At 41.4% G+C, this 25,928-nt stretch overlaps 1 protein-coding gene across 10 annotated transcripts in view; it reads right to left on the bottom strand.

Annotated features, from left to right (window-relative positions):
* Positions 1 to 25,928, bottom strand: part of LOC146702960 (alpha-1,6-mannosylglycoprotein 6-beta-N-acetylglucosaminyltransferase B-like) — a 96,093-nt gene that overhangs the window by 60,170 nt on the left and 9,995 nt on the right. Inside the window, exons 4-19 of one of the 10 annotated variants that reach the window (XR_014921930.1) lie at positions 25,399 to 25,463; positions 23,801 to 23,974; positions 23,555 to 23,722; positions 23,292 to 23,461; positions 22,906 to 23,037; positions 22,333 to 22,466; positions 21,632 to 21,736; positions 20,908 to 21,041; positions 19,540 to 19,695; positions 19,316 to 19,462; positions 19,059 to 19,175; positions 18,868 to 18,942; positions 17,319 to 17,479; positions 16,748 to 17,006; positions 8,856 to 8,930; positions 8,721 to 8,764 (exon numbers count right to left, since the gene is read on the bottom strand). Coding sequence is in view for 5 of the 10 variants with exons in the window: in XM_085466035.1 (XP_085322161.1) it covers positions 16,835 to 17,006; positions 17,319 to 17,479; positions 18,868 to 18,942; positions 19,059 to 19,175; positions 19,316 to 19,462; positions 19,540 to 19,695; positions 20,908 to 21,041; positions 21,632 to 21,736; positions 22,333 to 22,466; positions 22,906 to 23,037; positions 23,292 to 23,461; positions 23,555 to 23,722; positions 23,801 to 23,974; positions 25,399 to 25,463 (1,910 nt within the window). In the remaining 5 variants the exon portion in view is untranslated. Of the gene's footprint in view, positions 1 to 8,720; positions 8,765 to 8,855; positions 8,931 to 15,202; positions 17,007 to 17,318; positions 17,480 to 18,213; positions 18,369 to 18,867; positions 18,943 to 19,058; positions 19,176 to 19,315; positions 19,463 to 19,539; positions 19,696 to 20,907; positions 21,042 to 21,631; positions 21,737 to 22,332; positions 22,467 to 22,905; positions 23,038 to 23,291; positions 23,462 to 23,554; positions 23,723 to 23,800; positions 23,975 to 25,398; positions 25,464 to 25,928 lie in introns of those variants that run through there. The other 9 variants (XM_085466036.1, XM_085466035.1, XR_014921931.1 and 6 more) reach the window with 9 other exon arrangements.

Raw genomic sequence — 25,928 nt, 5'->3', positions numbered from 1 at the left:
TTGGGTGCTACCGCAGGTGCCTTTGACGGTGCAAAACGTTTCGTCGACATTGTTGTGTTTGTTGGGGAGAAAACTTACAACCATACAGTACAGCACTTCAGAGTTATACTGCTAGCGATCGAAGATTTATGTAAATTTGACAAGCTGAACGCATTCTGTACTGGACAGGAGACAGGTCTACAACCAATCAGGACGCAGAACACAATGCGCTGTAAAAAAAAAAAGAAAAAAAAAACATGCAAAATTGCACACAAAAAAATCCGCGAAACAACAGGGCCAGGAAAGGTGAACGAGGGGCCACTGTTTTGTGATGAGAAACATGTGGAAGAGTGACACCAAGAAAATTGCAAACTGAATTATTGTAGGGAATAATATAAATAATTTAGGATTGTTTTAGTTTCTTTTTTATATTTTAAAAATGAACAAAAAGCCTTTTAAGTTAGAAACTATGATTTTACAAGTGTAGTGTGTATTTGTCAACATATAGAAAGTACCGTGTACGAATTTAACATTTACCATAGTTCCTTCAGGGTCGATAAATTGATCTGAAGTTCAAAAGTGATAATAACGCTATATACGTATTGTTTGTATTGACAACATAGGGAATGCTACGTGATGATATATGGGGATTCTAAATATTACATTGGACCTCTGACCTTTTCTTCAAGATCAAATAAGGGCAAGATTTCATGAAATGTCTTTTGTCTTAAAGTTCTACTCTCTTTGTTTTATTGCGACTTTGTTACATACACTACAGTAACACGTTATAACCATTTAAATACAATACGTTCCTCTAAAAAAAATCAATCAAAAACTATTACGTGATATTTATGACAAATATTTTAAGAACTATTACTGCAAAATGACAACCAGATGCAAACGGGGTCTTGAGGTGTCATTCCTTTTTATTAAAGGATCTATTTAAAATAATACAGGGGGGTAACATTTTAAATAAATCCTTCATTCTTCGGCAGTTTTTTTCTTTTGTGGTAGAACCACCTCAACTTCCCTCCCAACTCATCTTATGCCAGTATTTGGTTACAAATCCTTCCTGTCACGTTTTTTTGTTTTTTTCAGTCATCACACAGTGTAAACACTTCATATGGGGTCTAAAATCTGTATAACAACCAAAACCACTTACATAAGCCTGGCCTGCTTTCTTATTAACATTTTCACAGACTCTGTATATCTTTACCGTTATTTTCCCATTTGTAAGGAACACTTAAATCAACAAGCTTCCTACTAACATTTGCTTTTCTGACACTGTTTAGGCTAGGCACCAAAGTTACATATATCCACAGCATTAACCACAGGCAAATATCTCCTATCTGATATTAGCTTTGCCACCATTTCCTTGGACATCATGGTTATCACAGTCAGCAATAAAACAATTTCCTGGTGGTCTCTCGGTATCTTTTTCAGTGCTGGCATACAGTGCTGTAACTGTATGCCAGGCGTTCTTTATTAGCAGCCAACATGAACCATTGTACACTCGTAACCGGAAGTACCCCCAAAAAAACTCTTTTTAGAGAGCCACAGCAACACCTGCTGGAACCCTCCGTAACAGCAGCAACGGCAGGCAGTATGGACAAACATAAAATTACTGTTATCTACACTTACTAAAAGGAAAAACTAACTAAGGAGAGATGAATAACTGTAAAGAAATTAAATAAGCAAAAGACAGGGTAGCTTGTGTGGTTGACACACTAAAATGCACAATCAAGCTAAAATGTGATAAAGCAGGCATAAACAAGAGACTGGCACATGAGACTGCCATTAAGCATTGGGCAACCAAACACGGTCACCAAGGCAAATAATCTGGGTTCTTCCACTAGCTAAAAACCAAGTAGAGTCGAGATGGTCAAGTCAAGTAGGTGCTAGTAGAAAAAAGTAGGACAAGAAAACACTAGGACAAAAAACAAGGGACTACAGGTCATCCCTCTAATCATGCTCTGATTGGAGCACTGGAGTCCAGGTTATGTTGCATTCACAGGCACAACTCAGGTAAGGAATGTTTTTCACTAGGAATTCCCCACATTGATACAAGTATCAAGCATTAGTATATGACCGGTTGGGAGTGAGAACAGGTTCATGGCACATGCAGTAACACCAGGTGCTGACTCACCTTCTTCTTCCCTCTATTTCATTCCTCTCGCTCCCTTTTGAATCTTTTTTCCCTCTTATTATTCTCTCTTTTTAATTGCAGATATTAAAAAAATTTCCAAATATTTCCCTTTGATGGGGAGGGATTCCTGACATCTCTTAGATGTCTGTGCTGCTTTGTGGTAACCCAACTCTGGTTGAAAGCATTTTCCTGGGAAAAAGAGGCGGCTCGCAATCGAAGGGGCACAGGGACACCTGTGGCTCTGGTGCGGCGGCGACTACAGATCATTCCTGGACGCGACTCAACACCGACCCAAGCACACAAATGCACGCACACACACGTACACAGACTTCCACTCACACAGAAGAAAGTCCTCCGGCCTTCAACCTGGCTCTCCCCACATTTCCAGTGGCCTCTCCAGTTCATTCAGTGATGTGCACGCTAATGAGAGTAATATGTGAAAATGAGGACAGCTGCGTCTATAAACCCTGTCATCAATTTGTCCCAGTCATTAAAACTGGCTTTGATTGGCCTAATTGTGGTCAATCATGCTTGCCAATGGTGCGGAAAAGTACATGGTATCCCTTTACAAGGAGAGTGGATGATGAAGTCGGAGCGCGTTGCTCTGCTATGGAACAGTGATGGTGAAGTATATTCTTTATATATATATATTCAACCCGAGGCCAGAAGTGACCCATCTGATGAAGAGGAGAACACATAATGCACAAATGGCTGACAAGTTTAGACAGTAAGGTTGTCTTTCTGAATGTTAACTGCAACTCCTGTGATCCCCCCTGAACAATGTTTTATTTTTCCCTCCATAAACCAACTCAAACCTGCAGACCGCTACTCAAAACCAGTATATTATCTGATCAGGCTCAGCACCGAGCCGCCGCAGGATTGCATTCTTCAGACCTACATCGTGAGGTCTGCTGAGACAAAAACTTTCAGGTACTGTGAAACAAGACTCCTCCCGCGGGGCCATCGACTGTCACTCTTCAGAGCGAGGTGATTGACTCCCCGAATACTTTGCTCTTCAAACATCACATTTCTTATGCACACAAACACGTGCGCATGAGGAGAATGTGTGGCGGGCGGCCATGAGTGACAGCTACGCATGCCGGAAAAGGTGGGTGAAGAGGTGGGGGGGCTCAGTTTCTAGGAAGGTGTGATGGGGCAGCATAGGTCCACCAGGGCAGATGGCTGTGCCGGTAGGAATTCGTATTAACCCCCCCAAATTGTTTCCATGCCGTGGCCATCAAAACGCTGTCAGGTCACCATCTCTTCTCTCGTTTTCATTCTGCTTCATCCCTCCTATTACAGACGCTCACAGGCTTTGTTCTCTTACTTACTGGGTGTTTAGGGGGGGCTGTGATGTGTGTGCAAGTAGGTGTGTGGCTTGCCTGTGTTATATGTGCAGACTTGTTTCTGAGCCATCAGCAAAGGTCTAACCTCTTAAAAAGCAGTACTTGGAATAATTTAGGTGTAACTGAAAATACGTCTCAGGATTTCATGCATGCTCGGCAGCTGTAATCAATCTCTTTGAAGAAGTGGCCTGACTCATTTGGAAACCAAATAAATGGCCACTTTCGCTGAGCTGTTTGACATTAGTTTAACTGATTGTGGAAAATAGGACACTGATTTTAAGTACTTATGTCACTTCGGGTCTCTTTGTTATTTTTCAGCAGTTATCCAAACTAATATTCGCTGCACAAAAAAAAAAAATCCTACAAATTAGTATGGAAAAGGAAGTCCTTCAGCACATTTTATGAATGTCCAGTAAAGTATCTCAACCACCTCTGATGTTGCTGTAAAGGAAGCAAATCTGAGGAAGTTTACTCCAAGTTCTAGTCCAAGGTCATGGTTCTGGGTCCCAGCTGTGAGCTGTTTGATGGTCGGTTGAGCTCAGACAGAAAAAAACAACCTCTCCCCTGCCTGTCAGACTAAAGGTACAAGGCTATGTGTGTCTGCGAAAGGTGGGAGAGTGAGAGAGCTCCTATTCGCTATTTTGGGGATCTGGGGATGCTGCGCGGGGTTACTCGGGGCAACAGGCCACGCCTGAGCGGAGGGCTCTGTGAGGAGGGTGGGAGTTGATTACAAGCAAATGTCCTCCATCATGATCATTCCATTGCAGTACATCTCTTTCATGTTTTGTTGGACTTGACCTGACCTTGGACATATCACTCTCACTTCATATCACTCTCAACAACTGTCACCCATATAAAAAAAAAAACAAAGGGCCATAAAATTGGCTAAACCTTTTGGAAGAGCTTCTTACATCCCAGCACTTTGAGAATGCACTCTAGTCTCAATAATGCATTCCCGTGGTTGTTTCTGTGATATGGGGAGCCCAGTCCTGCTGCCGTGTGATTTATGAGAAGCATCCAGGAGACGAGGCAGGAACAGAAACTTTGGGATCTGATTTTTCATTGTTTTCCTTCAGAGGTGTGGAAACATTCAGCAAAAAAATCCCCTGACTTCTCCTGGTCTCCTGTCACTGGTCTACTTTTATCATGCTATAACGCTCAGTACCAGGAACCCATGTGTCCTTTTCTTTTTATGCACACACATGTTTTTAAAACTGTCTCGTGGAAAGGATACACCAACACGCACTACACACACACATACACGCACACACACACACACACACACACACACACACACACAGGAATACATTTACACCTCAAAGACTTAGGGCTTATGAAGCAAATCCATCCACTGATACACACATCGCATTTCTCTAGAGAGGAGGAAGATGTTTTTTTGACGTAAGCCTCTCAAAGCAGTGGGATGTGAGAGGTAAATCAAACATCCTGCAGTGACACAGATGCAGCCTCCCTGTAGGAATACCGTTCAAAGATTTCCAAGTAGACTGGATGACAAGTACACAGACCGCTGATGTGTTCAGGAGAGAGAAAGCGGCAGGGAAAGGGGACGGCTAGAAAGAAGAAGATGGGAAAAAAAGGTGAAACGATGCAGAAAAGATGTTGGCAAAGGATATGAGAAATGTAAAAGGAAACGATGTATTGTGAAAGAAAGGAAGGTGGCTGTCAGAGCAGCAGGAACAACAGCAGAGACGAGACTGATGGGATGAATGAAGAGACACAAGCGGGGCTTTGGGGGGGAGGAAAAGATGCAGACGCAGAGTGAAGGAGTGGGTCCATATACAGCTGATTAAAACCACATGTGTCTGCCTGAGGTGAGGACACCGCAGCGCTGCGCACACATGCGAGGAACGAATGCCGTCACTCGCACCCATCAGGGGTACCGCACGCTTGTTTTCACAATTTATTTTCTCCTGCCAACTTTCTGTGCTCGCAAAAACTTTTAACATGTCATCTCCGCTGCGTCTGTCTCCCCAAACGGATAAATAAATACACACAATTGTTCTTGGGCCATCTTTCCTCTTACTTACTCTGCTAATGGAACAATACTTTGGTAAGCGTTGCCATGACAAGAAGCTCCCTAGAGAAACCTATGCGGTCAGAGGAGTCATGGGAAGAGGGCAGTGGGGGAAACCGGATGCCCAGGACACGTCGGAGGGCCCGGTACTATGAAATGTATCACGAGTCAGAATTTCAGGTGTCTGTTTTTAAAATCAGTTACATTATATATTCATCATCTCGCTATCCTCCTTTGCATTTATCCAAATTTGTCTTTCTATGAGCTTCTTTTTCCTTTTTTTGGATTAAATAAATATACATTTCCGTGCAATTTGGATAGCTTACATCCTGACAACCTTCACATGTATTAGTGTGCGTGCTTTAAAAAAAGCACAAAAACAGTCAAATTACAAAAAAAGTATCCATGACTTATATATATCATCTTTGGTAAAATGTATTTAGGACAGCTGGAAGAGCCTCGAGAAAGGAGGGAGTGAAAGGCGAGGGGTAGCTGAGAGAAAAGGGGGCGAGACAGCCATGCTATGGGAAAGTGTTTTGGGGAAACCAAATTAAGGGAAAGAAAGGCTGGACACAAAGGCCTTTGAAAGTGGCAGACAGTTCCCTTGACATGTGCCTTAAAAGAGATGCTGCCGCTGATGCCAAGAAGGGGGGAAATGATAGGGGAGAGAGAATGGAAAGAGAAGGAGGAAAGGAAGGAAAAAAAGAGATCAAGGCAAAAGATATAGCAAAACTAAGAGGGCAGACATAAGTGTGCACACACAACGAAACTCATGAAGGAAGACAAAGGTGAAAAGTGGAGGGAGGGAGCAGGTGAAGTCACAATAGATGAAATGAGCACAACGGATAAGGACATCAGTGCAGGCCTGTGGTCTGTGGAGCAGACCAATTCAAAACAGCCTTCCAAGGTATACGCTTTCTGAGCATGCCTGTGCACGTGCACTTATGCATGTGTGAGAACACTTAAGGGAGATGGATGGTTGGCTGGCAATTGCGCACTTAAATGTTCGTGTGGGAGAGGCGTCAGAAAGCGGAAGCTGAATTTAAACAGACTGTAAAACAATGAGCATCTGCAATTGTCTGATCCAGTTTTCAAATCTGAATGTACGGTATGGCACAGTGTACCGCCCTGTTTGGTTTAACGCAGTGGTTGTAATGTTTGAAGAAAAGGAGGAAAAGTTGTTTTTTAAAAGAGACTGATAACGAGAATATATTTCAGAATCTTAAAAAAATAACAAGTAAAATCCTCCCAGGTTTATTATGTTGCAAACATGTAGATAGAGTGAAAATGTAATCTGCTCCTGCCTTAATTTTGGCACTTTGACATCATCGAAACAAACCAAAACGTGTGAGCATGCGAGACTGTACCACTGCACCATTCCTATTTCTATGTAAGCAGTGCCTATAAGCAGAAGAGACCCAAGATCTTCTGCGTCAGATCTAAACAGCAAAACGAATGTACGTTAAATCGCTGCGAGGTAATTTATGGAACTGAAGGAATAAATGACATAAAACGCCCACTTTGTGTGGCGCTGCTTGCTGATGATGTCAACAACAAAACTGCAACATGCTTTTTCTCATGCAGATCCAGCCTCTTTGATGCAGGTCGGCCCCTCTCTTTTTCCGTGTCTCCCCTCTCTCTCTCCTTCTGCCATTGTGTGTCCCTCAGAATTCACACTGGACTCTCTCCCTCTCGTCCTCACACACACACACATTTTATTCCTTCCTCGGGGCTGTGTCTGACTCCGGCATGAAATCAATTTCAGAGCCTGCACCCTCCCACCCCAGCTTTGGCACCCATTCTCTCTCACCATGAAGCGAGACTGTTGCTGTGCCAGCCTGAGAATAACCCCCACCACCACCTTAATGCCCCTTTCCTGTCCCAGAATCCTTCAGTGCTCTACCCTCATACCACCAGGCTCGCTTCCGTCCTCATCATCACCTGCTGTTCAAAGTAGCTGCGGAGCTCTCAGCTTTCTGTTATATGTAGCCTAGATTTTGATCAATACATGAAATAGGAATGCTTAGTTTAAATATAAAAGTGCAACTCATGGAGATAGTTGAGACCTGCGCTATAGTAAGATTCTTTGTTTTTTGCTTTTACTATCAGGAATACCTATGAAAATGATGTCTGAGAAATTCTTACTGGGTTTTTTCATAAATAGCTTGCCTTTGATCATCAAAATACACTCGCAAAAGCTAAATAGGATCCCATTAAACCTCCACGAGGAGAAAAAAATCAAAGGCGTAACAACAGTTTGGCAAAGTGACAACTGCATGAAAAGGCTCGGAATCCCAAAATTGGTATAAAGTGACAAACAGTGAGTAAGTTGAAAGAGGGGTGGACATATAGAGGTCCTGTGCCACAGCTTTTATCACTGTTATTCCCTCCACTGACACACACCGTTCTTTCCTAATCCACACTGACAGAGTTTTCATCATCTGAGGAGGTGGGGACGACGGAGGACTGAAGGGAATTGGTCGAGGTGGGGGGACTTTCCTCCGCTCTCTCTCCCCGGTGGCGTTGCGCGTTGAGCGGCTGCAGCCGTGGCCACCAAGGCCCCCTTTGTGCCGGTAATCACCAGGTGGTGAGTGACGGCACCGTGGCCTCCCGCTCTCAGAGAGGGAACGGGGCTGGGGAGGGGAGGAGAAGGTGAAGAGGAGAAGGTGCAGGAGCGGAGCAGCCTGGAATGTTCCCAGAAGAGACGGAGAGTGCGAAAGAGAGGGAAAGAAAGGAAACGAAAAGAAAGAGGCCGTTTGACGAGACGGGAGAGGAGGAGTTGGAGCATCTGTACCTGTCTCACAGGTGCACCGCAGGAGGAATGTGCTTCGCTGTGATGACTCAATAGGGCTTGAACCGTCAATGAAATAGCAAGGGAAAAAAATCTTCTAACAGTGTGGGAATTGTCGGTATTTCACTCATTATCTTTCAAGTTCATCTCATAACCTTGTTTTATTTGACGGCTCCACTTTAACGAGCTGATGTCATATAAGCTCCAACCAGGCTCGCCGCGTGATTACCGCTATGATTTCATGTCTTGACTCAATTATGCTCACCGAGAAACGGCCGTAAGCACTGAGTGATGTTGAAGCACATCCGAGTCTCTGAATCTTGGGAACCAAGCGAGGAGTCAAAGTTCAGTTTTCCTTCCTCTGCCACTACACTTCTCTCTCTTCCCTTTTTTTCACCTACACCCCCTCCATCGCTGACTCACCTGTGATATAACAGCACCGACGTCCCCTTTTCTCGTTCTCTGTCCTACAGAAGCACAGATAGCAGTGTCACAGTCGTCTCTCTTTCACACACAAACACACACACAAATTCCAAGCCTTCCCAGCTGCCTGTGCACCTGGTCTAGCAGCTGTCATCACTGTGGTAACTGGCATACAGCAGGCTGTGTCACTATCACCTGGTTCATCTGCCTCTGAAGGAGAGAAAGAAATGGGCACAAAAGCAAGACAGAGAGGTGGTTGGGAACAAGAGTAAAAATTTGAAAGTGTGTTTGCACTGAATATCGGTAAAAGGACTGGTTATTATCTAGCGCCTTTCTGCTCAAGCACTCAAAGCACTTTATGCAACATGTCTCGTGCACCCATTCACACAAGGACTTTTCTTTGTCTAAGTGCTTCTAGCTAACATTCACACTTGAGTGAACGCATCAGGGGCAACTTGGGGTTCCGAATCTTCCTCAAGGATACTTTGGCATGTGAACTGAGAAGCAAACCACCAACCACTCGATTAATAGATGCCCTGTTCTACCTCCTGATCAAAAGCCACCCTAATATTGGACAAACAACCTATCGCATGCCATAGCAACTTCATCTTATACAGCAATTTTAATTATACTCATCTCCCATGCCCACCATACATCACTGTTAATAACTTCCACCCAGCTGCTCTTCATGTATCCAAGCAGCTATTGCCAGAGCTGAAAAAGGAAGCACAGAAGTCAGTGGAGTGGTCTCCAACCTCGTCTTACCTCTTCTGGCTCCAACAGAAAAACAATATGGTAACAGCCATAAAGGTAAAGTTAAGGTTCACGGGCATCTTTTAACATTTATGATTGCTTTCTGCATGCACTGAGGGTGAATATGATCCTCTCTGTTAGACGAGGGTTTATTTTACAAAAGAATTTTGTTCAGTGCCAGTGAAGCATCTTTGCAGGCACAAAGGCAGTAAGCAAAACAGCTGGTATTGTGTAAATGGATCCCTTAAAGGTACAGTCAAACATTCTTCAAGGCTTTTTATTAGAAAACAAGAATGTTGTGCTCATAAATATGCATTCATTAGTGTGTAATTACATCTTCCAACAAAGTGATATAGTCTCATAAACTTTAAAAATCCATAGGAGCGGGTGGCAGTTTGTAGAAGCCACAGTGTTGCCCCACCATCTAGAATGCAGTGTCCAAGATGGACATAGCCATTCCACCCAATCGTGTTTTACATATGTGGCCAGAGACTGGTCACATATGTAGTACATCAAAGACGGAGGAGGCAGATTTTTATTTAGGCTCAAGATAAGATCATACCTATGTTTTATGCTCTAAGAAGTTGTCCGCTTCACCATAGAAACAGAAACACAAAGTAAAGAAACAATGTGAACCTCACACTCTTCCTGATAAAGAGTTTGATTAAATTCTCACATTATATGAGATTTTTTTCACTAAGTGTCTAAGTCTCACAATGTTAAAGCCACTTCAAAGTTTTGCTAACGCTGGCTAACAGCAGCTAACTGCGGCTAACATCGGCTAACAGGGGCTAACAGCAGCTAACAGTGACCGAAACACACTCTTACCAAAAAAAAAGTTCAGGATATGTTCAACAACTCAATATCACCGTCTTCAGACAGAAGTGAGCTTTACTTACTCAACAACTCCTATCGAGCTCTTTTAACAAAGTTTTACAGCCTCTTTCAGAGTAAATAGGCGTGGACACCAGCTTAAACAGACAGCCTACACGCAATACAGATGAACAGTGGCCGGAGCTCTTTGTCCTATGCTGGCCACAGAACTAGGATGATGCACTTGAATTGAGAGGGGTAAGAAAACAGAATCAATTTGATTGCACTATTTTACCAATCTATTGATATCTAGTAGTAAGATTTTACACACTGTAACTTTGAAATTTTTCTTTACATTTAAAACACTGGAAAAAAGCAGGTTTGCAATGGGGTTGCAGTGGCCTTACATTTGCTCTTGTTTGACTTTTTGTTTGTGGTGGACAAAAGAATGAAAGCTATGACTTGCTTCTGAAACTGTTTTAATTTTCCTGCAACATTATTTGTTCAGGTTGACGTTTGGCGCCTGTCAAAACCAATGATTGATCACCACCCAGAAATACACAGAAACTTGTTCAACAGTTCAAAAAGCCTTGCCCTTGCCTTTAAAACGGGTGTAGCAAAACAAGACTTTTAGAGACCCCCTGCACGGGCAGCTTTAATTACAGCAGAGGAAGTGGCAGAGCTTAACGTGAACCACCCTGCTTGGCTGTTGCTTCTCATGACTCTGAATGAAAGCAGAAAAGCAGTTTAATATCTTTTAATGTGCCTGTGTGTGAGAGAGTCGCACGCTAGCAGTGTGTGGCAAAGGCACCGTGCAGCATATGGGTAGGCCCGTCTGCTCTGCCTGTTAAGCAAGGGGAGGGGGGGGGGGACATCAAAAGGTGGATTTTATACCCCCCCACCCCCTCTGCACACTCGATTCCCACACCTCACTATAAATCCCACCCCAAAAGGAGCCATTTATGGGACAATAAGAGCCAATTTATGGGCCTCCAGAAAATGAAGGCAATTCAGAGGTGTGGGATGAAAGATGACAAGGGCATTCTTGAGGTTACAGCCGTTAGCTAGTTGCCCTGTGTTTTTTCACAACTCTACAACAACATTGAATTCTGAAGATGGAAAGAAGAGGTTGGGTATTAGAGGCCTGGAGAATTTTAGGCGCACCAGTTCAGCATAAAATAAGCGCACATACCAAACAAAATAAGCAACTGTTTTATTGAGTTTTTGGCTGCATGGTGTTCTGGATTTAGATATTAGTTCAGATTTCACATTTAGTCATGTGGCTGTGGATTTGTCTCAGCCTGAATGACCTTGCCTATCCCCTGGAGGTCACAAAACGCTTGCCGTTGAATACATACATAAAGACAATGGCATTAGCAGCTTTTTTGAACACACACACACATGCTAATAGACAGATGCACAGGAGAGGTGGACCAGATCACATCTGCCTCAGAGTTACTCAGGTGTGATGGGATTGCTAGAATACTGACATGGGATGTTTGAGGGGGGGGAAAGAAATCACAGAAAGGCCTGTGCTATACCTCAACTATTCAAGCATATACAATAGATCCCAGGCTTGCAGTGAGTGCATTGCCTGATGGGCGTAACAGCAAATCAGGCAATGCACTACTGCTTTATCTAGCTGCTTGCATGGTTAATCGGTGAGCTACACTCAAATGGTGCATCTCTTTGAGGTTGCCCAACAATGAGTCAGCTACCTACATTAGGTCTGGAAACAACTCCCGAACAAATCAATGATTGCCCCATTTCTTTTTTTTTCTTTCTCTACTTCTTTTCTTTTTTTAATTCATTTTGTTTAATAGTCTGTAATAGTTACCACATATCATTAAGGCCAACCTCTGTGGCTTCTAACAGCGCTGTAGGCAAGCCAAGTGTTTGTTGTCGGCATTTTATTGGCTTCCAGGGAGGAGGGTTGTTGTTGTTCAGTGTAATCTTGGCACGCCAATAACAGGTTTCAATAAAAGCAGCTGCTTTCTTATGGTAGTTGAGCCGCTCTCTCCCCTACTCCTTTTTGCAAGTGTGTTGAGTGGAATAAATGGAGCGCTTCCTGTAGAGAAGAGTTTGAGTGTCTCCATTTGTCCAAACACATCTGCAGATTTTCTTTTCTTCTTTCTTGCTGTAGCTCTCAAAAATGTTCAGAAATCACTTGGTGCGTTTGTTTGTCTTTCTTGTCGTCTCTGTCACTCATTTCTACAGCAGGTTGATGTGGTTTATAAGCTATGACATAGCACAACAAGTTTAACCACACTGCCCCCTTCAGGATACAGAAGGTTATTGCAAATCAACCAAGATGAAATAGCAGATATTTCAAAGATTTTCTTGCAGTATTACATCTGTCCTTCTGAAGTAGGTTTGCATACTTTTGAAACACAGGTGAACAACACTGTACGACTAAACTAGATGTGTTTCAGTGATATTAAGTACCTATCCTATAATAATTCCGGCACAATCAGCACTTTAAAAATACAAAATAAAAAAGAGGGCAGTTCTTGCCCAACTTGCTGCACAAAGTTCCCTTAAAAATCCTTGTAACCATAAAGTCTGTCTTATCTATTGTTATATTGGCTGTAGAATTTGTATGAAGATGAAATGAGGAGAAGCGGAGATGAAAATAAGAGCAGAAGGAATGTTAAGACAAGTGGGCAGAAGATTGAGTAAAATTAGAAATAAGTCTGTCTGAAGTGGTGTCTGACTGGACACCGCAAGAAGATTGTGAAACACAGTGTAAACACCATGATTGATTGCACACAGTCCTGCAAATGTAATAAAGCAACAAAAGTTTCAAAAGTTTCCAGGAACTCTTAGAAAGAAACAAACATTTATGAGTAATATGTATAAAATCTTCCCGAGATTCTGAGTATGAAGCTTGATACTAACTCCTGATGCAGTACAAGGAAATATAAAACGTGTTAGCTCAGTTTTGTCCAGAACCAAAAGTTTGATAAATAGGAGTGAAGTCCTCCAGCTTTCTTCACCAAAATATCTCCTTTTCCTTGGCAATGAAATTGAAATTGCCACGACAGTCTACAGCTAAAAGATAAAGAAGTCCCTGTGTAACTAAAAGATATAATTTCTCTAGTGTAAAATTAAGAAGCACACTGATAAACATTATTGCATCTCTGCTGGAATATGAACCCTGACACAGCTTAAAGTTTCCTCTCTTGGTTTCCTTGAGGTTCCGTTGTTTTGGTTTTTTTCCTCCAAACAAACCATACAACATTAAAAATTAACAGGGTTTTTTCTGCTTCTTTGTTTTGTTGGGGGTTTAGCTATGCTGGTGGCATGGTAGTGTCAGTCTTTTGTTTGCTCTGTCACTTTGTTTTGGGAAATGTCAAGAAACAAAGCTTTATACTGATATTTATGGTTCCCAGGACATTAAAGTCAGTGGATTTTTGTAAACCTTATATACTTTGAGTCATATAATGACTCAAATACAAATAAACTTGGCATCACAATAGGGTGTACAAAAACTGTATATAAAAGATGGAGTTTTGAATCTGAAAAATAAAGCCAATGAAGAAGCATCTAGAACCTGCATTAACTTTTCATTTTTTAGGCTTCAGGCACATAGAAAGCTGCAACAAGTCAGATTATGAAGGCAACTATGAGAAAAAGACCCTACCGTAAACTTTTTCCTATTTGGTTTAAGGACAAGATGCTCATTTTGTAAATTAGAGCCATCCATATATTTTCAAAGTTAGATCTACTTCTGTCTTATGACATCAAAAACCCATGGCCAAAATGCTCAAGATAGATTGACATAAAACAATTATGAAGCCCTAAGCAGAGTTACTACTTGCCACCAAGCAAGGTAGACAAACTTTAAACAATGTCCAAAGTTTGCAGTGACAGTTGGCGAGACCTGACCTAAGAAGGGGATCCCACAGGACTTCACCAACATCATTAATAGTTGCTACAAAGGCCACTCGCTGACAATGAAGAGGAGTGGAAATGAAAAAGAAGAAAAAAGAAAGAAGAGGAAAAGGAGGATACAAAAGGAAGACAGTGCTCAATGGATAGATAATAAAGATTAAATATGCTAAATGCTAAACTAAATGCTGCTATCCTAAAGTATGGGGGAGAGACACTTGAAACTTACGTGTAGACATCTTTTTTTTTTCTTCTGTTTACTTTTTAACACTCGTTAGCTTAGCTAGCCAAGCAGCCTAGTGTTTACCAACTCTGCTGGCTGTGATGTCACCGGCAGTCATTGGCTCAAGCTAGAAGCTAGTAGTTATAGTTTTAACACTTCGTAACCTGTCACCTTGGTCTTGGTCACCTTGGTCTGTGAATTTTTCCCTCACTACACCAACATAACCTTGAATTTGCACGGCCTCAAGCACTGACTGTACAGATATTGCACTGAACAAAAAAAAATCTTGCATAGACAGTATTGTTGCCCTCAGGATGCACTGCAATCAGTTTCCAATCAGTCAGTTAGTCTATAGCACCAACATTTTCAGCTGTTTAAAATATGCTTTAGTTGTCATCATATTTTGTGGTGCTGCTTATCAATACTATTGAACTGGAGGTACAAATTTGCAGTTTGCAGCAATAACCACAGACCTCAAATTATCATCCAAATCACACAATGTCTACAATCAAATTGGTTTCTGGCAAACATATGGACTGTTTAAGTTCTGCACGCGTATACCCAATCAGCATGAGGTCAGTAGGCAACCATGGGGAACACTACAACCTTTGTCCCGGCTTGCTCCATCCATACTTGGGCTTGTTTTTGAAGCCTCGGTTTGAACCCTCTGCTATCAGCCACCTGGGAAGTGAGTGACAGCTTTTATATGCCATAACACATGTAACTGATATGAGTCAATGTGACTCATCCAGAAATTACACACGATTTTCCACAAATTAGTTTCAGAGACGTCCCTCCGAGTCAAAAACAACTTTAATTTTCCTTTGTTTCAAATACCCTCCTGACTTAAATACAAGTCCATTTCCATCATCTTTGGACGGGTCCAGCTAATTTTGCAAAAGTCACATCTGACAGAGCCAGACAAATTCACAGAAATGCACAAAAGCTGTCACAAATATTGTTTTTGTGGACGATTTCACAGCCATTTACTAGTCTATCATGTTGTCAACTAGTCTTGTTGTCGCAGGCCTGAGCGGTCTGATCTCTGAGTGACAACATGTTCTGGTCACATAAAATGTACCGAAGCAAAAAAAAAGGTCTCTTTTTCCACCAGTTCATCAGCGTGTTGTTTCCAAGAAAAACCTCACATCAGTCAAGCTCAAAACAGCAGCTTGTTGCCATTGCTGGAGCCATCTTTGCTAACAGCTGTGCTTTGTAAGTGCAGCACCTCATCACTGACTGTGAGCTGTAGTTTCACCTTTACTTGTTATCATTTGTTCCTTTCACGTGTAGTTGTGCAACCGGTTGGTGGGGGTGATGAGAAAAGCCTGTGTGACTCTTTGAGCTTTCAGAATGGAAATGATTAAATGTACATATGTAAGATTTCCATTTTTGTTCATATCAGCTTGGACCGTAACGCACCCTTGGGCTCTCAACAAATCTGTAAGTCATGAAGCAATCGGGGAATAATCCTGGAACCCCAGTGCAAAATGAGACACTCGTTGTGATTAAAATCATTTTAAGCTTTAATTTCTATTTTTTTAAAAATCATGAAAATACAATTAATTCTGTCTTAACTGACTTTTTTCCCAGGTTTAAATGACATAAAGTTTGCATTTGAAAGCCAAACAATGAGTTCCTTCCTACAGCAATAGTGGGGAAGGGGGGGGCATAGATTTAAAAAGAGCTGAGGGGGTTTCCTAAGTCAAAGATGGTTGGGAACCAATGGTTTAGATGACAGTATAATAATGGTCATACGGCTGTGACCTCCCAAATGGATTCAGAGGTTATCCATGATTCACTCCGATAATGAGCCTCATCACTTAGGCTGTCACCCTCTCTCCTTTAAGGCCCCAGGCTAATATCTGCAGCCAGCAAAGCATGAAGGAGCAACATGAGCAGCAATCCCATGCAGCACTGGCCACTGTGATACATTACTGTAAGCGAATGAATAATTAGATACTTATTTTGCATAACACTGAAGCCTACTGCACTGTGTATGACTAGAGTAGGCGAAGAACTGATGTAAACTGGTCTGCTTTTGTACTCGCCGGTGCCAGTTTCCACTTGATTTAAACACATGTAAACACATTTTCCCTGAGGTGCATATTGCCGGCATTCAAAGGCTTTTTTTTCTTAAGCTACAGTAACACTTGACGCCAAGGGAAATCAGGCCTTGGATTTACAGTTCTTCAGCTTGTCAAGTACTTTAAGGAAAGGACATTCAGTCATGGTTACTTCCTCAGAATTGTATGTTATTTGAATGTGTACACGTACACAAACATGACTGCAAGGCTTTCAATGGCTTTGGCGGGAGAGCTGTCTCCCTTTTGTTGGGAATCTTTACCTGTACAGCATGCATTGCAGATGGCTCTTTGGTGCTTTTCCTGAGTTCTTTCAGTGTTACTTAGAGGCAGTCAAGACAGATTGCAACCTATCCAGTTAGGTGAGATTTGCAGGGACACAGTCTGCGATAGGACGGATCAGAGCCAGCACAACTGAAAAGCAGGGGCTCCTGCTGGAGGCCACACTGACGACCCCAAGGACTGTAAGAAGGAAACAAGTGGTTGAGTTCCGGCAGCACGCTGGCGCAACTTAATCCAAGCCTGCAAATTAAAAAAAGGTAATTAATTTATTTGCATATACAGTAGTGTACATGTTGATACTATAGAACATTCTACTATATTGCATTGTATTTGTTTAATGGTGTCTTTGTGATCTTGTTCAGTTTTATGGGGAATCCTGGATGTTGTACAAGAAAAACGGCGGTGATTACTGATTTTTATCTGCTGAAAAGGTTACACAGCATTAACATTCGGATCTTATTACCACCAAGAGATCTCAAACATGATTTTATTCATGTTTTGTCCTCGGTCTTTTTCCAGATGTGCATGTGTCAGTGTTTGCTAATTTCTCACCTGGTAAACGCAGCAGGGGTGTTGAGGTGGTGAAACAGAGCCGGCTCACACATGAGGGAGGACCGCCGGCACACACTCACACAGGACTGACCCAGTGGAGCGAGGTGAACCCTCAGAGCACTTTTTGGTGGCCAAGTAGGGACAGATTTACTGCAGAAGTTCTTGATGATAACAAAGAGAAGGAAAAAACTGACAACGATTAGAGTTTGAACCAAGCAAGAACTGAAAAATCGCTCCTCTATCTAACGCTCATAAGGGAACAAAGGCCTGGGAAACAATCCTGACTTTAACTTAAAATCTGGATTTATCTATTATATAGATACACATATACACACATCTTTGATAATATTCTGTTTGATAGATCCCCAACTGGAGAAATCTTTTTCTGTCAATACTTTACTCATATGAACTGCAGTTGTGATCAGAAGTTTCCATGCACTCATCATGGGCATGAATGTTATGGTATTGCTCTATTGGAATATCCAATAGGACCCAATAGTAAAGTTTAAGAATTTGGAGGTAGACCTCCATGATGATACCACCACTATGCTGATACAGTGTTGTTAGGTTTGAAAGGCTGAGATTTACTCCTCCAAACATACCTCTTGTCACTGTGGCTAAATAGCTTAATCTTTGTCTCATATGATCATAAAACATTTCTCCAGATGACATCTGGCTTGTCCACGTGGGCAGCTGCAAATTTTTAGTCAAGCTTGAATACATCAATTTTGGAGCATTGTGATGTAAAAAATCGCTTTACAGTGACGTTGGTGTTCCAGGAGTTTCAAGTTCAGGGCAGGCTTGAGCCTTCATGCTTCCTGCGTTGTTCCTGAACCCATATTCCCTTTTGAGGACCTTTGCAAAGAAGTGACACATCTGAATAACTTGTGCTTACGTGCAACTGTCTGAATTATGATCTTGGAATCTGCAGTTGTTTAGAAATGGCTCCAGCTAGTGTAAATCCACAGTTCTCCTTCTTAGCTCTTCACTGAGTTCCTTGGACTTTCCCAATGTTCTGAGGTCAATCCAGTGAGCACTGTCAAACAAATCCTTTTTGTGCCAGCAAAGAGAAAGAGTTGTAGGCTATCATGATCACTAATGAGATGTTAATAGGATTTGGCCTGGTCAAGTTAAAAGACCCTGTAGAACCTTAAACTTATTAAAAGATTGAAGTGAGTGTCTGTATACACCTGAGACTGTAAGTCTAATTTAAAACCTGTGAGGATTAGAGAAAATCCAAAATAATTACCAACTTGTGCACCCAATTTTTCATTTGTAAAGTCATTAACGATGTATGCTGTACAATCATTCCACTCTGGAAAGAACAGTTAAAAAAATAATTAAAAGCCCCAAATTATTGTGTAAAATTCTGACCACAAAAATTCCAACAAAGGCACCGAGGCGTCAACTGATAGGTTTACAAAGGCATGCACTCTTTTTTGAGATTTCCACACATTTCAGAACATACTTCATAAATCTGATTTATGACTGAAATTTGCTGGGGTACCACCTAATAATAATACTCCATCGCTTTTTTACATCTTTGTACCTGGTGAGTGATGTAACCAAGGACCCGCTTCAGCATTCCCACACAAGTGAACTCCTGAGGAGTGAAGGACTTCACCTGCAAGATCAGACATAAACACGCTACCTTAAATGGAATTTGGGGAAATAATATGTGTGCATGTTTGTACTGAGCATACAGTTTAACTGTGATTTAGTATATTTAGTCAAAACTACCTCACTTCTTAGAATCGCTTTGACGGCCTCGCGTATGTCACTCTTGTTGGTCACATCCACAGTCCATACGTAGGGTTTACCAATGAATTCCTCAGCATAAGGGTGCTGGGAGGAGATCTGCGATTGAAAATTATAAACTGTTATTATATCTTTGATAAAATATTGCCAGTATTTGGGATTCAACAATGAAATAACAATTTAGATAATATAAAATATTTATTTTCACGTTTTATCCCCATGATTTAAGAGTTGCTTGCCTGTCTTGTGGTGGGCTTGCCCTTGTAGAAGTCATTGCTGGCTGATGAGTGTGGAGGGTCAAATCTAGGCTGAATAAAGACACATCCCATTCCTATTGCCTCAATAGGTGCTGGACCTTCATAGGGGAAGCCAAGACCTACAAACAACTGAAAGGGAAGATTTATAATATTGCAGGTTATCCAAAATAATTCTCTTTCTACACTGTGATCGGCTTTAATTAGACCTTAGCTTTACGGAGAAGTTGTTGAAAGTGTTCCTGAGTCAGCAGTCCGTGGTTTCTGATGAAGCTGGGCAGATGCAATGTGTGTCCAGGAGGCTGATAGACTGTGGCGTGAGTCTCCAGTTCTTCACTGATCACTTTCACATACTCATATTTACCCTGGAGATTACACACAGAAAAACAACAACAATAAAAAAAAAAAAAACAGATGGATCACTGAGTACATGAAATTCAAGCGTGTTCAAAACCAAAATATACATGATATAAATATTTTCTTCTGTCCTGTGGCGCTATTTATCCATCTGGTGTAAGCTTCCCAATTTTGGTGATACCGGCTGTAGAAATGTTTGCCTTCACATCAGCATAACGGAATAAACATTGCCAGTCTTGTGGTTCTCCAAAAAAGTTCCAAAAAATGCCTTTTAAAAACAGAAATAACGATCAAGTTTCTCAAATAAAGCCACAAACTTTCTGTGAGCAACAGAACCATTTCCGTTCTACCAAAGTGAACCCACCAACCTGGCAAGCATGCAAATAAATGGAGTGGTATTTATATAGTATGGTATTTAACTGTTCTGCTCTAAGTGAATGAAATCACACCACATAAGCCATATTCACCCATTTACTTGGAATTACTTCTGCTCTTTAAAGTGAGCTCAACCTAATAGTTGCATCGAGATCAGGGGTTCAGTGTTTCCAAAGTTTGCTCAACAATATTTGGTAACATGTAGACTGGAAGATGCCCTCTGCCCCCCTCCTAGCTATCTACCACTGATGAGACACTTGACATTAATGCTCCGTGTCTCATCTATAAGGTTTGCTAGTTGCATGTTTTCTTTGGCTGGCAGGCATAGTTTGGTATAAAGGCAAAAGCTTCACAACAATTGCCATGGAGCTTCAGATTTACTTATCTTTTAACTTTTCAACAATTCAAGTGGCTAGTGCCCTTAGTAACGCAGTTATTAGCAGTACCATCTAGAACTATCGTACTCGAGAGAAGGCAGACATTTTTATACCCAATATCTCCAGTGCAGTTCACACCAAAACATGAATCCTTAAATAAGTAGTTCTACAGGTCTGTCTATTAACAAGTATTTTTGAGTTTTGGGTGACGTACAAACTAAGATCTAGTCGATATGGTGGCCACGAGGTTTCAAACGCATTGCAACTTAAGGAAATGTCAACGTGTTTTTTTTTTCTACTGCCATTGTGTTTTATTCAAGCTCAGCTGTGTTGTGTGTTTTTTAATAGTTGGTGTTTTCCTAAGGTTGCAGTGCATTTAACCTCTCATAGCCATCAAGTAGAGGACTTCTTGGCATAATTTGTTGTGAATGTTTGTTTTCTGGTATGCACTTTTTTTGGTCCTCATACCTGCCACATGTAGTCCTGTTTTCCATAGACCACCGCTATCCTGTCTTTCTTGTAGCTCACTGGCTCGAGCTCGCTTCCCTTCCTAACGGTTCCTTCACTCACAAAGCCCAGGAAGGAATTATCAGGAGTGTGAGCTGGAGAGAACAGAGCAAAGAGGACTTAAAGGAGATCTAAAAATAATTACTCAAGGGTTTGAACTTCAGCTACGTTCAGAGAGAAAAAGGTAAAGCAGCAAGTCAGTCCAGTAAGTTTTTGGTAGAAATGCTGACAGACTTGAGCAGAAACTTCTCCCTAACTTGGTGATTATTTTAACTAAACTGGATCAAAGACGGTGAACACTTATGAACCTATCTGCTTTGAAGATGACATAAAGAATAAGCTGATTGAGAGAAATGTGAAGGCTACTATTGCCGAGGACGCTTATTAGGACTATAGTTGAATAACAGTTTATATTAAAATTCTGCAAGAGGAAAAACATGCTGTGCAGCATAAATCATCCGCTGAAGGAAATGAGAACTCCACATATATAAGAGGGTTAGGTGTTTGGATAGGCAGCTGCCACCCTGCTGCCCTCTGACACACTGAGGTAGGTGTGAGAGATGAGTATTTACTTTAAAAGGAATGTGCCAGCAAAGGTGTGTGTTCAAACATCGATTTGTAACCTTTGCGTGTGTGTGTGTGTGTGTGTGCTGTCCTCTTGTCTCAAGATACTTGTTTAAAAGACCTTTGCCAAATCTCCCCTCATTCACCCAGCACAGAATTTCCTGCTGGCTCCTTTTCAGCTCCACTTGTCTCCAGCGTCTGTCTGGGTTCACCGCTTCACACACACCTATCAGATATAGTAGTGATATGCAATGAAACACTGCTATGGTCATGCAGCTTGTGGGGGTTTGGAGAAAAGCTGGGAGTGAATGAAGCGACCTTTGGTTTCTTCTGCCTGTTTACAGTTCTTGTTTCCTGTAATCCTTCAGTCAACTGTCTTCCTCTGGACTTTTGCAAAACAGAAGCATAAATGCTTAAACATTCTCAAACTTCATTCTTTTCTTTCGTCCTACCGTGTCCTTCTTCTGTTTTGTTTTCTTTCTGTCTTTTGGTCCTTCTCACATCCTCAACTAACACCCCCCTCCTCCTTTAGCAGGACAAATAAACAGTGTTCCAAGCTGAGGGATGAAGAGTGGCTCTCGGCCCAGGGCTTCCAGCTTTTCTCCATCTCCCGGCAGGGTGGGAAAGATGACAAGGAGAGGTGTTGGAATGAAAGCTCCGTCTGGGCACGAAGTTTATTTAACCTTAGCTGTTAATCCTCTCATTGTAAGGACACTTAGAGGGTTGCATTGGAGACATATATTTAGAGTGCATTTTAAGATAATTGTATCCATGCGTAGGAAAGACATAGGTACAAATCAACATGCGTACAAAATAACTTACGGAACATGGTCATGTACTGTGGAGGTTGGAGATCCCAGCTGCCCCACAGCGTTTTATATCCATGGCTACGTGCGTAGCTCGCAAAGTTAAAGGCTGGTTCAGTGCCAAATGAGTCCAAGATTCTGAAGCGACACCTAGAAAGATTGTTGTTTTTGTCATTCATTGATATACTTATTACTACATGTTTTGGCGCATAAAGCTGCAATCATCATGTGACATACTTATATTTAAAATCTCACAAAGCCCTGAATGTGTCGGGCAAATATCAGGGCCAATAAAAACTGGACAAAACAACATGTAAATGTTTAATTGCTTTGACTAAAGGATCTCACAGTTTTCCTACTTCACACTGAAACAATAATCCACTAAAGCAAGCTGTATAAACGTGTCATATAAGTTCAACTTTATGGAAAACAGAAGTAATTTTTTTATTATTGTTGTTATTATCACTGGTGGGTTTTTTATTAATGACAATAATGGTAGTTTCTAAATCATTTATGACTACATCAAAAGTCTTCATAAGAAAGGACTTGAAATGTACTTCCTATATGATCCAGAAAATTGTTTATGTACTGGTAATGCTTGAAAGCCAGTCCCATGGCTCCTTGGAGGTGAGCGAGGCCATGATAGTCGGTATAAATGAGGTCAAAGGTGAGGGGCCTTTGGATCGGACAGCTGCCTCTGCCTGGAGCAGCACCTATCAAGCTGAATTAATCACAACAAACACAAGTCAGGTTCTAGAAAGGACAACAATAATATTGTTTCCCTCTTTTCATCACTACAGTGTAAAGTAATCACAGATTAGCTGGACTGACAAACACAAGGTTGTGTAAAACATGTATAAACTGGCTTTAAGGTCTGTAATTACATCATATATCAGTGATGCCAGAGTATAAATCCTATTCAGTCCAATTAACTAATGAAATTATGTCAAAATAAATAAAATTAGTAGTAGTAACCTGTGAAGTTGGTGCTGTGAGGTGCTGAAGATCAGGTTGTGGCCAAGGATTGTTAGGCAAGCGCTGAGGTCTGCCCACTGAACCAGTTCTCCTAAAGGACCACCTCTTTCCACCATTGCTTCAAAACGCTGGCCAACACTTCCAGATAGGGCACCAGGATAAAGCAGCACCTAAAGTATATAAAGTCCCAAATTATTATTTCATTGATTATCGACTATATAAAATGAAATACCTCAATAAACTTTAATCACTTATACATATACCCTCATCTGTGTGGAGACTGTGTTATTGCTGCTCTCTTTCATCCTCAGACCAGCCTGTATCCACCGTTCAGACATTTTTTCCACTCTGGAGCGGATAAACTTCATTGCTGGGCTGCTGTTGTTGCTGATCGCCTCATACAGTGGGAGTAGAGATTTACGTATCTCAGCCTGCAAATGATTATAACATGAAAGCAGTGAAAATGTCATCATTCCACATCGACATACACAGGCGCATCAAGAAGCTACCTTCTTTGTGTGAGCTTGAGGTTTCTGATGCCATGGCAGACTAGAGTGGTTTCTTCCATCTCGAGGGGGACAAAAGTCCTCTGTCTGGCTGAGGTAAGTCAGTATGGAGCAAGTGGTACCATCCACTCCATAAAAAGCATAACAGGGGTCTGACTGCCACTGAGCCTGCAGGAACTGCCACAGAGAAACTTGTTATGTTATTAAACATGTTTTTTACCTGATCAAAATTGGTCTTTGTACACTGCAAAAACTGAACCATAAATGACACATTCATTTCACTGCCATTCATTTCAATACAACTGAACTCATTTCACTTTTATTTATATAGCACCAATCGCAACAGCAGCATATTATAAGGTAAAGACTCTATAATAATAGAGGGAAAACCCCAACAGTGGCTCCCTATGAGCAGGTACTTCGCAACAGTGGGAAGAAAAAACTTCAGTTTAACAAGAAGAAACTTCTGGCAGATCCAGATTCATGCTAAGGCAGGGCATCTCCCATGATTGGTTGGGGGTGAGGGGAGAACGATAAGACACACTGAAAAAGAGCTGGAGATTAATAAAACTAATGATTAAATGCAAAATGGTGCATAAGCACAAATAGTGAAAACAGAGGAGTGAAGAATAAAGGCTCAGTGCATCATGGGAAGCCCCCAGCAGACTAGGCCTATTGCAGTGTAACTAAGGGAGGATTCAGGGTCACCTGACCTAGCCCTAACTATATGCTATATTAAAAATGAAAGAGAGAGCGTCTTTAGGTAGAGAGTGAGTAGGTACCTTTTTAGATACTGTTTCTAAGATTTTTAGAACAGAGTACAATAACCTTACTTTTATCTTAATTTAGAAACAGTAAGTTAGAGGTCTTTATGTTTTTAAGACATTCCTGCAGATAAACTAATTGCTGTGTGTCATTTTGCTTCATGGGTAGAAAGAGCTGGTGTCATCTGTATAACAATAAAAATATACGGTGTACCTTCTAAGGGAAGCATTTATAATGTAAATAGAATTGGTCCCAGTACAGAACCCTGTGGAACTCCACAATTAACCTTAGTGTGTAAAGAAGATTCCACATTTAGATGAACAAATTTTTGACATTGCTTCCACATACAGTAGAATAGAGCTTTAGTCACACCCTCTCACAAAGAGAGAAGAGAGAGAAAAGTATAGATCAGGTGATTACAATGAAGGAACTAAATGCATTTGTCAGCAACAACTAATTTGCTTAGAACTTGATTGTGTATGGACAGCCACAGAGCGTCTTTTCCATTTACAAGGACTAGTATTATCGGGTTTTTAAGAAAATGCACAACACTTGTGTTACATAATGAATTTAACATATTGGCCAGTTACAGATATTGCGTCATAAAGCCATGGATGGAGCTGATACAATAACAAATCTATTAGCTAAGTAGGATTAGAAATGGAAGTCTTGTCTCTTGACCAGAAATAGATATTGACAAAAGTCATTCAAGGTTGAAATGTTTGCTAGGATGTCTTCATAGTAAAAATATATATTTTTTAAAGCATTTTAATATGGGCATAAGCATTCCAATACACCAATTAAATTTGCACTCCAAAACATTTCCACTTTCTCACCTCCACCTTCTCTGCACATACTGGATATGCAGGATCCACTGGCACTTGACACTTCTCGTTGGACCCTGTGGGGTAACATATTAACCGTCAAACTTTTTTTCCTTTTTATGGCACTTTTGAATGCACCATTATTCTTTAATTCCTGCATCAGTAACAAAACGTATACTGTTGAGTCACCTCAACTCGGCTAATGAAGAACAGCGGACAATAACTTTGATATACAACCTCTTGACTGAAATGTGCACAGTGAGTAGCAGCCATCAGCACAATGTATAGTGCTGCCATGCCTGTATGAGGTATTAGACTAGTGCTCTCAGAGACCCTTTCCCGTAAACCCCCCACCATCTCTAGCCCATGTCAATCAACTGGAATGAATGCACTCACGCACACCTGACACACCTGCCTCCTACCAAACATTCCCATTTACCATGCTGGCCTTGCCAAAGTACACAGTCCTTAACTGTGTAAAACAACCTAGTAAAAAGGGAAAGAGAAGAAAACTTGTAGGCTGAGCTGAAGCATGAGCACCT

Source organism: Copadichromis virginalis, linkage group LG8 (assembly GCF_057382275.1).
Source record: "Copadichromis virginalis isolate Kocher_CV1m ecotype Utaka linkage group LG8, C_Virginalis_male_GT1.1, whole genome shotgun sequence".
NCBI lineage: Eukaryota > Metazoa > Chordata > Actinopteri > Cichliformes > Cichlidae > Copadichromis > Copadichromis virginalis.
This window is presented reverse-complemented; position numbering and strand designations above follow the sequence as displayed.